The 11,209-nt window shown below is 34.5% G+C and overlaps 2 protein-coding genes across 2 annotated transcripts; both read left to right on the top strand.

Annotated features, from left to right (window-relative positions):
• Positions 1 to 3,511: 3,511 nt before the first annotated feature.
• LOC110682855 lies at positions 3,512 to 7,971 on the top strand. The gene is made up of 8 exons (XM_021859199.1): positions 3,512 to 4,036; positions 4,220 to 4,582; positions 4,760 to 5,031; positions 5,394 to 5,603; positions 5,785 to 5,977; positions 6,061 to 6,249; positions 6,386 to 6,657; positions 7,335 to 7,971. Exons 1-8 carry the CDS (start codon positions 3,512 to 3,514, stop codon positions 7,969 to 7,971), a joined length of 2,661 nt encoding a protein of 886 aa, XP_021714891.1.
• A 197-nt stretch (positions 7,972 to 8,168) lies between these two features.
• LOC110682854 (histone H3.v1-like) lies at positions 8,169 to 9,047 on the top strand. Its single transcript, XM_021859198.1, has 2 exons — positions 8,169 to 8,600; positions 8,826 to 9,047. Exons 1-2 carry the CDS (start codon positions 8,169 to 8,171, stop codon positions 9,045 to 9,047), a joined length of 654 nt encoding a protein of 217 aa, XP_021714890.1.
• Positions 9,048 to 11,209: the final 2,162 nt, after the last annotated feature.

Raw genomic sequence — 11,209 nt, 5'->3', positions numbered from 1 at the left:
TTTGCTCATTTGTGAAATGAGCAAACATAAGTTTGCTCATTTGTGAAATGAGCAAACATAAGTTTACTCATTTGTGAAATGGTCATTTGTCAAATGAGCAAATAATTAGTTACTCATTTGTAAAATAGCAAACATTTCTTTGATCATTTGGGAAATGAGCAATCAATTTTTTGCTCATTTGATAAATGAGCAACTAACTATTTTGTGAATCAATTTTTTGCTCATTTAGCAAATGAGCAAATAGTTAGTTGCTCATTTATCAAATGAGCAAATACTTAGTGCTAATTTAACAAATGACTACAACTCCAAATAGAAAATACATTTCATCAGATATATTATACAAAATCAAAAACCTCATATTTCATAAATGAGTAACAAAACATAAAATGAGCAAGTTTTATCCAAACAATAACTAATATACTGACCAAGAAACATAAAATAAGCAAATAAGAAAACACGTACTGTTGAACCTCTATGTATTTTGATGATAACAATTGCAAAACAAACTTAGACTAATAATGTTTTTGAGTCGTGGTAGATTAAAAGATATTCAGGAAGTTGTTCCGGATTAGGAGCACAATTATTCAAAGTATCGGAGCGCAAGGAATTCAAAGCAAATATCTATAAGCGTTCAAATTGACACAACCCCATGTTAGTTTAATGTATACAGTATTTAGAAGGATTACTGCAAAATAGGAACTCAGCTTTAAAGTGGTTAAGTTTATTTACGTTCAAAATAATTTTCAAATGTTTTAATTCAACTTAAATAATCGGTTTTTATAAAATAAAGAATTAAAACAGTTTTTTTGAAAATAAAGAAATAATTAGCTAATTTTAAAAAAGATAAAATTATGTTTTTAAATTAAATAATTATTTAAGTAAAATTATCTTTTATAATAATTATCTTTTTGATTTAAAAAAAGATAATTTTTTTAATGTTTTTTTTTTAGAAATTAATAAGATAAGCATTGACTTGATCATGCTTTGCCTTAAATGTTTGCTAGTTTTTAGGAAAATGTTTTATACAGTTTTAACTCCACTACATTGATAATCAGAATATTTCATACGTGATTTAGTGGTGTTAGTGGGAACTCTGGTTGGCAGTTTCTTTTACTCATTATTAAAGCAGTTTGATTAACGTTTTTGAAACAAGTTTTTAAGAGTCTTAAGTATTTAACTTCTAAAAAGCTGAGTATACTTTCTTGCATTGTTCTTTCTAAGTACTTTTAGGAATCCTTGTAAATTACTTTGTAATTTGGATTGGGGCGAGTGTTTGTAATTAGACTTGTGTGAGTCACAACACTGTATGTAATTCAGAGTAGAATTACTTAGAGTGAAGAGGCTGTGATTGAGGGATCACAGTCAGGGTAGCTCAAGTTCCTAGAGGAACTTGATACTAGGCTATTTTGTAACGTTTCATTTACATAGTGAATAAATTCAGAAAAGCCTACATGTGTGTCTCATTCTTTCTTAGTTTAAATTCCGCAAAAAGTTTACATAGTCGCTACAAATACAATTCACCCCCCTCTTGTATTCCTTTAAGTAAGACATCGGACTAACAATTGGTATCAGAGCAAGGAACTCGGGAAAGCAGGACACATGTCGAGTTTAAGTTCCTGAAGAAACGATGTCTAAAGACGAAAGACTCGCTAAAGGTTATTCCCCCAACGACCTCCACTGTTTAATGGGAAGTACTATGCATACTGAAGTCTAGGATGGAGATGTTCATTCAGTCAGAAAATTATCAAGTCTGGAGAGTGATCGAGGAAGGTGATTATAAGGTAACTACTAAAGACGCTGAAGGTAAGGTAATTCTTAAACCCATTGCTGATTATGACAAAGCTGACTTTGAGAAAAAAGAGTTAAATGCAACTGCCCGAAAACTCCTTGTATGGGTTTAGGGCCTGATGAACATACCCGTGTAATGGGATGTAAGTCAGCTAAAGAAATTTGGGATTTACTTGAGATAACTCACGAAGGAACCACTGAAGTTAAGCGTTCTAAAATTGATATTTTATTATCTAAATATGAACGTTTCGAAATGGGTAATAAAGAGACAATTCAAGATATGTTTACGTTTTAAAAATATTACTAATGAATTAGCTTCTCTTGATAGAATTATACCCATAGATGAACAGGTGAGAAAAATCTTAAGGAGTCTCCCAGAGGATGAGCGATGGAGATCCAAAGTTGCAGCCATCCAGGAATCAAAAGATTTCACCAAATTCAACCTGGAACAACTCGCTGGTTCCCTCATCACACATGAAATTCATTTGACAAGCAAGAATCAGGAAGTTCCCAAGAACAAGGGACTTGCCTTGAAAGCTGACCAATTGAGTGATGAAGCGACGGAATCAGATGAAGAAGAAGTCGCAATGTTGGTCAGAAGATTAAGAAAGCTGTATAAGAACAAGAAGTTCTCTGACCAGAAAAGGAACTTCAGAAAGGTCCAGAGAACAAAAGAAACAGGAGGTTGCCATAAATGCGGAAACAAGGATCACTTCATAAAAGATTGCCCTCTCTGGGAATCAGAAAGGGAAAAGGTAAGGTTAAGGATCAAAATAAAAATTACAATCCTAACTTTTCAAAATCTAATTACAGGAAGGCTATGATTGCCGCATGGGGAGATCCGAGCTCATAAGATGAAGAGGAACCTCCAGAAGAAGAAACAGCTAACCTGTGTCTTATGGCAAAGCATTCCGAGTCTACCGACTCTTTTATGAGGTAACTCTAAAGCCTAGTTATCTAAAATCACTTTCTAAAGACAAATTGATTTCAATACTTATTGAAACACTTGATGATTTTAAGAATATTTGTGATAAATACAATGCAAGTGAAAAAGCTCTAGATGTGTGCAAAGATCACGTTAAGTATTTAAGCTCGACAAAAATTGATGTTCAAGGTAGATTCTTTGAATTACTTGATACTAATACAATGTTAAAAGAATCACTTGAACGAGTCAAAAGCGAAAATTTTTTATTAAATGTAGAACCGACTCAATACAAACTGTTATGCTCTAGTATTGATTCTAGCAATTTATCTTCGTTGCCATTGACCTCATTTAACACTGATTTTGAAAAATTAAAAGAAGAGGTCAAGACAACGAAGGATAAAAATGAAAATTTGCAAAAGGAACTTAAAAGAGCTAGAATTAATAGAAGCGCAATACAGATGGGAGTTCCCAAATGGATTCTTGAGGCTAAAACTAAACGTACTGAAGGTTTAGGTTTTAACCACAAGAAAAAGGAGAAAAAAGAAAAAATATGTGGATCTTCCAGCGAGATGGTGTGTTCTTTCTGTGGCAAAGTTGGTCATATGAGTAGTAATTGCACAAAGAAGGAAACAGTATCTGCTAAAAATGTAAAATATGTATGGAAAAGAAAAATGATATTACTGTATCAACACAGGAACCCATGGAGATGGGGTTCCTGAAACTAACGCTTAGTTTCTTTTGCAGGTCGTAGTGAGGGGGAACAACCAGTGGTACCTCGATAGCGGTTGTTCTAAGCACATGACAGGAGATGAATCAAGATTTCTCTCACTCACGGCCTTTCCAGGAGGAACTGTGACCTTTGGTGATAACAAGAAAGGCAACATCGTTGCAATTGGCAAAGTAGGAAGGTCAAGTTCCCACGCAATTGATAATGTTTTCTTAGTCGAGGGTTTGAAACATAGTCTGCTTAGTATCTCACAATTTTGTGATAAAGGAAACTCTGTAAGTTTTTCTTCCGAAAAATGTAAAATCATCAACAATAACACTGGAAAATTAGTATTGGAAGGAACTCGTAAAGGGAACACGTATACTGTGGATCTCAATACAGTTCCAACTTATAATCTGTCGTGTTTGAGTGTTATTGAGGATGATCCACTTTTATGGCACAAACGTTTTGGACGTGCTAGTCTTTCACTGCTAGACAAGTTAAGGTCAAAGGACTTAGTAATTGGACTACCACTTATCAAGTTCCTAAAAGACAAAACTTGTGAAGCCTGTATTAAAGGAAAGCATGTTCGATCGTCATTTAAATCAAAGAAAATGGTAAGCACCACAAAGCCATTGGAACTAATTCATATGGATTTGTGTGGCCCCGTTAGAATACAAAGTAGAAGTGGAAAAAGGTATGTCTTAGTCCTTGTAGATGATTACTCTAGATTTACGTGGGTCTTATTCTTGCATAGTAAGGATGAAACTTTTGATATGTTTATGACCTTCTTGAAAAAGACACAAAAATCTTTAGGTAATCAGCTTATTCATATGAGATCTGACCATGGAACGGAATTTGAAAATTCCAAGTTTGATGAGTTTTGTAGGGAACAGGGAATAAGCCACAATTTCTCGGCACCTAGAACACCACAGCAAAACGGTGTAGTTGAGAGAAAGAATCGCACATTGGAAGAAATGGCACGAACAATGTTGATAGCAAGTGGGCTTCCAAGGAACTTCTGGGCGGAAGCTGTAAATACAGCATGCTACATCATCAATCGAGCCATGCTTAGACCAATGTTGGACAAGACACCTTATGAATTATTGAAAGGAAGAAAGCCTAATATTGCTCACTTAAGAGCTTTTGGATGCAAATGTTTTGTTCATAATAATGATAAAAGAAATCTAGGAGAATTTGATGAAAGAAGTGATGAAGCAATTTTTCTAGGATATGCATCTAACAGTAAAGCTTATAGAGTATATAATAAAAGGACTATGTGTGTAGAAGAAAGTATACATGTTATTTTTAATGAAACTAACAATAACACCTGTATACAGGAATATGAAGATGGAGGTTTTGAGATTGGTCTGGTTCGTTCAACAAATCAAGATGATGAAGTACCCCATAAGCAGCCAACAAGAGTAATCGAAAATCAGGAGGAGGAACTCACTGAGCAAGCTGAAGTTCCCACTCCTGAACCTCAAAACGAGGAACCTGAAGAAGAAAATATTCCAGAAAATAATGACAATGAGGAGGTTGAAGGAATAGAAGAACAGGAGAATCGTGTTGATGCTCAATCCTTCCAACCTAAACCATGGAAGCACCAAAAGTCACATCCCCTTGATAAATAATAAGTGACTTGAGCAAAGGAACACAAATCAGATCACAAATGAGAAACTTATGTACTTTCAAAGCCTTCCTATCAACTCTGGAACCTCGCAATCACAAAGAAGCCTTGGAAGACCCTGACTGATAATTTCCATGCAAGAGGAACTCAACGAATTCGAAAGAAATCAGGTATGGCATCTTGAACCTAAGCCAGTAGATAAGAAAGTTATAGGTTTAAAGTGGGTCTTAGAAATAAACTAGATGAGTATGGTACAATCATTAGGAACAAGGCTAGGTTGGTTGTAAAGGGTTATAACCAACAAGAGGGCATTATTTTGAGGAAACGTTTGCTCCTGTTGCTAGGTTAGAAGCCATTCGTATTCTAATAGCATTTGCTGCTTTTATGGGTTTTAAACTTTATCAAATGGACGTAAAATGTGCGTTTTTAAATGGTTTATTAAAAGAACATGTTTACGTTGAACAACCCCCTGGATTTGAAAATCCGAATTTTTCAAACCATGTTTTTAAGCTTGATAAGGCTCTATATGGGCTGAAGCAGGCTCCTAGAGCATGGTATGAAAGACTTTTCAAAGTTCCTTCTTGAAAATGATTTTAAACGTGGAAAAATTGACAAAACGTTGTTTTTAAAATCTAAAGGAACTCATCTTTTAGTTGTACAAATATATGTTGATGATATAATTTTTGGTGCAACTAACGAATCTTTGTGTAAGTATTTTGCTGAGTTGATGAGCAGTGAATTTCAAATGAGTATGATGGGGGAACTCAATTTCTTTCTTGGACTGCAAATCAAACAAACTGAAACAGGTATTTTTATACATCAGCAAAAATATGTCAAGGAACTATTGAAGAAATATAGCCTTGAAAACGCAAAGATCAATAATACTCCTATGGGGACAAATGTAAGATTGGATGAAGATTCCCAGGGAGTTAGTATGGATCAGACTAAGTACAAAGGTATGATTGGTTCTTTGCTATATTTAACTGCTAGTAGGCCTGACATTTCTTTCAGTGTAGGTCTTTGTGCAAGGTTCCAATCAAACCAAAGGAATCCCATCTAACATCCGTCAAAAGAATATTGAGATATTTAAAGGGAACGGCTGATCTAAGTCTCTACTATCCGAGAAGCGACACTTTTGATCTTAAGGGATTTGCAGACGCTGACTATGCTGGAGATCTGGTAAATCGCAGAGTACCTCAGGTATGGTTCAATTTTTAGGCTCTTGCTTGGTTTCATGGAGTTCCAAAAAGCAGAATACGTTGCTTTATCCACAGCAGAAGCTGAGTACGTAGCAGCTGTTGCATGCTGCTCTCAATTGCTATGGATAAAACAACAGTTAAGAGATTTTGGCATAATTCTTGAATGTGTACCTATTTACTGTGATAATAGTAGTGCTATTTGCATATCTAAGGATCCAGTACATCACTCTCGTGTTAAACACATTCACATACGTCACCATTTCCTTAAAGATAATGTTGAAAAAGGCTTGATTAAAATGGACTTTGTTAACACTGAATTTCAAATAGCTGACATTTTGACTAAGCCATTGAGTAGAGATAAATTTGAAAAAGATGAGGTTGGAACTTGGTATGATCAAGCTAAATTGAGGTGGGTCTCCTTCACATCCCAAGGTACGTCACTTTCAAACCTACACTGCCATACGTAACTGTAGTGTGCATGGCATAATTTTAAATGATGAAATATGGAAGCATGCAATTCTATTCTACGTGAGATTATGTGATGTTGAAGGAACTGGAAAATTGAGCCATGAAAATTGTTATGCATACTTTACGTTGTTATGTATTTTAATTTTGTTAATTTATTTTCCTTTTCTTTGATTATTATTTTATTTTATTTTATTATCTTATTAAAAACCAAAAAGATTTTTTATTATCTTATTTTATTTTATTTTTTTGTTTTTTTATTTCTTAAAAGATATTTTTTAAATTGAATAAGATCAATTAAGCTTGCAATTAATAATTATCTACTTTATACCCAAACCATCAAATCAATCTAAACACTCTTAATTCACCCACTTCCCCATCCACTTATGATACACGGTTTCCCTATAAACCGTCACTTTTCTTCACAATCTCCAACATACTACTTCACTATTCATCCTCCACTTTTAATACTTCTACTATTCAAATTAAACTTTCTCACTCCAACAAACTCTTCACTCCTTCTTCTTCCTAAATTCGTCCAACTTCATTCTCCTTCCTTCTCTCAAATTTTTCAAATTGCTTTAAAATTCCTTGAAAATTCTTACTAAAAATCATGGTAAGAACAAATTGGAACACTTCTTCCCTTCCAAAAGATCTGAAACCAAAGAAAGGGAAAGAACCATCCCAAATTGCAATGGTTCTTCCTCCTTCAATGGCGCCCCAAGCTAAGAGGACAGCAAGGTCGCGTTCAACCACGAAAGCCGGATCATCTAAAGGTTCTAAGAAGACCATGCAAGCAAGGAAATCCACCACAAAGAGCAAGGTACGAAACCCTCTTGAAAGGGAAAATTTCCTTCCTGGCTATGCTCTAAATTTGGATTGGTGTGAATCTGTCAATTTTACTGAGTTATTGGCCTCAATTGAGTTTCAAAGATGGTCTTTATTGTTTGATTCATTCGCAAAAACTCCTATATACCCGTATTTAATGGATGAATTCATCTCCACTTTCGAATGTGTTAGGGGTATGTGTACTGCCAAAGTAAAAGGAATAAACTTGCGTTTTGATACCGAAGTACTTGCTACTCTGTTTCAAATTCCAAATGTGGGTAATGACAACTATGTTAAAAATTCCAGAAAAATCGATGTTAATGGAAATTCGGCCATTGACATTATGGGTTATTTGGGATTACGTCAAAGAAAACCACATTCAATCAAGACATTCTCAAACCTTTCCATAAGCTTCTGTTTAATTTTGTGAGAAGGGGCGTGATACCTAGATCCCAAAAGAAGAATCAAGTAAATTTACTTGATGCTTCATTAATCTTCTGCCTTGACAAAAAGATATCAATTAACTTTCCTGCTCTCATGATTACTCACCTATCTCATTGCATCCCTAATTTAAAAATCCCATACGCCCCCTTTGGCACTCTTATCATGAAATCTTTTGGGGTAGAAATGGCACATGAACCTCACTACAACATCAATCCTGCGTTTATTGTTCAGGAGGATTCCCTGAAAAAACTGAATTTGAATGTTGTAAATGGTACTCTATGCTTTCTGTCTAAGGCTAAGAATGCTCCTTGTGAAAAGGAGAAAGAAGTACTTAGTGAGGATGAGGAGGATTCTGTTGAGGGGGAAGCTGAGAGTGAGGACTCAGAAAAGGAGAAAGAAGAGGAACAAGATGATTCTGATGAGGGAGAAGAAGAGGAAGAGAAGGAAGTAGCTGAGGGCGAAACTGAAGAGGGTAATGCAGTGCCTATACAAGCCCAAGTTGATGATGTTGGAACTGAGTCTGAGGACTCTGGCAGTGATGAACAGGAGATAATAATGAAAGATCAACGCAAGAAAAGAGGGTTGCCTAAGGGTTGGACTTCGGTTCCTGCTAAAGCAAGAAGGAGGAGTACAAAAATAGCCAATATTGCAAACCACCACCAACCTCTCACATTCATATTAACCTTGATGAACCATCACCACCTCAAACATCTCAACCACCTTCTCCACCACAAAAATCCCCATCGCCACAACCTGATCCTTCACCACAGAAAGCTCCTACCACCTCACCTTCACCCTCTATTGGTTTTGCAGCCTTCAGTCATCCTCCTTCCAAACTAGAGTTTAGAAGTTCAAGGTGTGACACAGGGGCTGGTGGACTTAAAAAAGGATGTAGCTGATTTGAAGGAAAAGGTACTGTCATGGGAAGCAAAGATGGAAGACTTACTCAAGAATGCTGTCACCTCTCATACGGTAGCTATTGAACAAAGCAATGCAAGAACTCTTGAGTCTGTCAGGGAGCTTGGTTTTCAGTGTGTAGAGGAGGAAGTTCCAGATTCTTAAAGCCATCTCATCTTCTGCCTATCTAGTGATAACATATTCTGCAAGCTTTTTCTGACTATTATTCGATTTATTTATATCTTTAAGCTTCTCTTTTGCAAGTTTGTATAGTTATCTTTAAAACTATTGGTCTGTATCACTTTGAAAATGGCTATCTTGACTGGTTTCTATCCTATATTGCATCTTCTCCTTTATTTCTGAACGTGTGCGTGTGCTTCTTATTTATGTGCATTTAGAATTTACTATTTCTCTATGGAATAGTGCTATGTATGGCTGTGTTTGTTTGTTTTTGATGATGCCAAAAGGGGGAAACGGAACCAAACTTGAAAATCGCTGAAATCATACAAGTTCTTCAATGAGTTTTTCAAAGACGTCTTCAATCAAAGGTATAACTTCAAATTCCATTTCATGAATGATGCAGACTTCTTACTTAACTTAGCTTTGATCTATTTTACTTAGTTTCTCTTCTTAGCTTCTACCTGTATAGTTTCTTTGATTTCTATGCTTTAATTTTACTGTCAATATGCTTGAATAGTTTTATTATTATTTTTGTGTGGTTATTATGTTCTTAGTATAGAAGTTAAGAATTTAGACTTCCCAATATAACGATGCTTTTAAAGTTATGCCTGGATAATTTTTTCTCTCCAAGTTTGTTTTGTTTGTCATCATAAAAAAAAGGGGAATATTGTTGAACCTCTATGTATTTTGATGATAACAATTGCAAAACAAACTTAGACTAATAATGTTTTTGAGTCGTGGTAGATTAAAAGATATTCATGAAGTTGTTCCGGAGTAGGAGCACAATTATTCAAAGTATCGGAGCGCAAGGAATTCAAAGCAAATATCTATAAGCGTTCAAATTGACACAACCCCATGTTAGTTTAATGTATACAATATTTAGAAGGATTACTGCAAAATAGGAACTCAGCTTTAAAGTGGTTAAGTTTATTCTACGTTCAAAATAATTTCCAAATGTTTTAATTCAACTTAGAATAATCGGTTTTTATAAAATAAAGAATTAAAACAGTTTTTTTTGAAAATAAAGAAATAATTAGCTAATTTTAAAAAGATAAAACTTATGTTTTTTAAAATTAAATAATTATTTAAGTAAAATTATCTTTTATAATAATTATCTTTTTGATTTAAAAAAGATAAATTTTAAATGTTTTTTTTAGAAATTAATAAGATAAGCATTGACTTGATCATGCTTTGCCTTAAATGCTTGCTAGTTTTTAGGAAAATGTTTTATACAGTTTTAACTCCACTACCTTGATAATCAGAATATAGCATACGTGATTTAGTGGTGTTAGTGGGAACTCTGGTTGGCAGTTTCTTTTACTCATTATTTAAAGCAGTTTTGATTAACGTTTTTGAAACAAGTTTAAGAGTCTTAAGTATTTTAACTTCTAAAAAGCTGAGTATACTTTCTTGCATTGTTCTTTCTAAGTACTTTTAGGAATCCTTGTAAATTACTTTGTAATTTGGGATTGGGGTTGCGAGTGTTTGTAATTAGACTTGAGTGAGTCACAACACTGTATGTAATTCAGAGTAGAATTACCTAGAGTGAAGAGGCTGTGATTGAGGGATCACAGTCAGGGTAGCTCAAGTTCCTAAAGGAACTTGATACTAGGCTATTTTTGTAACGTTTCATTTACATAGTGAATAAATTCAGAAAAGCCTACATCTGTGTCTCATTCTTTCTTAGTTTAAATTCCGCAAAAAAGTTTACATAGTCGCTACAAATACAATTCACCCCCCTCTTGTATTCCTTTAAGTAAGACATCGGACTAACACGTACATTTTCCTTTCCAAAGGTACAGCCGTAGAATCTTTAGCATTAGTAGAATCCATAGCAACCGAAGAATCCATAGCACTGAACAGTTCTACAATTATAAAATAATAAAAAAAAACACGAATAAAATGTAAACTAACTAAAACAAAGAAAAAATCAAATTAAGAAGCAAATTTGTAAGAAAACCCTAAACCAAGATCTTCTAAATGAGGAGACATATTTAGATCCTACATGGTTGCATAACCAGCCCAAATATCACAAGGTACATATGAATGATATGCTTATTTCTCCTTTTAAGATGTATTTGAGTCATTATCAATTTCAATGATGCCAGTTAGCTTTTAACCGAACAACATCCCTTAGCCTAACAAAA

The sequence above is a fragment of the Chenopodium quinoa genome, unplaced genomic scaffold, assembly GCF_001683475.1.
Source record: "Chenopodium quinoa cultivar QQ74 unplaced genomic scaffold, ASM168347v1, whole genome shotgun sequence".
NCBI lineage: Eukaryota > Viridiplantae > Streptophyta > Magnoliopsida > Caryophyllales > Amaranthaceae > Chenopodium > Chenopodium quinoa.
Note: the sequence above shows the minus strand (reverse complement) of the source record. Positions and strands in the feature narration are given on the sequence as shown.

Excerpts from the sequence above, each read along its gene's own strand:
- LOC110682855 (XM_021859199.1), top strand. The coding sequence starts at position 3,512 with ATGACAGGAGATGAATCAAGATTTCTCTCACTCACGGCCTTTCCAGGA. Across the intron at positions 4,037-4,219 it reads CATTTAAATCAAAGAAAATG|ACACAAAAATCTTTAGGTAA; the intron begins GTAAGCACCACA and ends TTCTTGAAAAAG. Across the intron at positions 5,032-5,393 it reads AAACCATGGAAGCACCAAAA|GTTAGAAGCCATTCGTATTC; the intron begins GTCACATCCCCT and ends TCCTGTTGCTAG.
- LOC110682854 (XM_021859198.1), top strand. The coding sequence starts at position 8,169 with ATGGCACATGAACCTCACTACAACATCAATCCTGCGTTTATTGTTCAG. Across the intron at positions 8,601-8,825 it reads GGACTTCGGTTCCTGCTAAA|AGTTTAGAAGTTCAAGGTGT; the intron begins GCAAGAAGGAGG and ends CTTCCAAACTAG.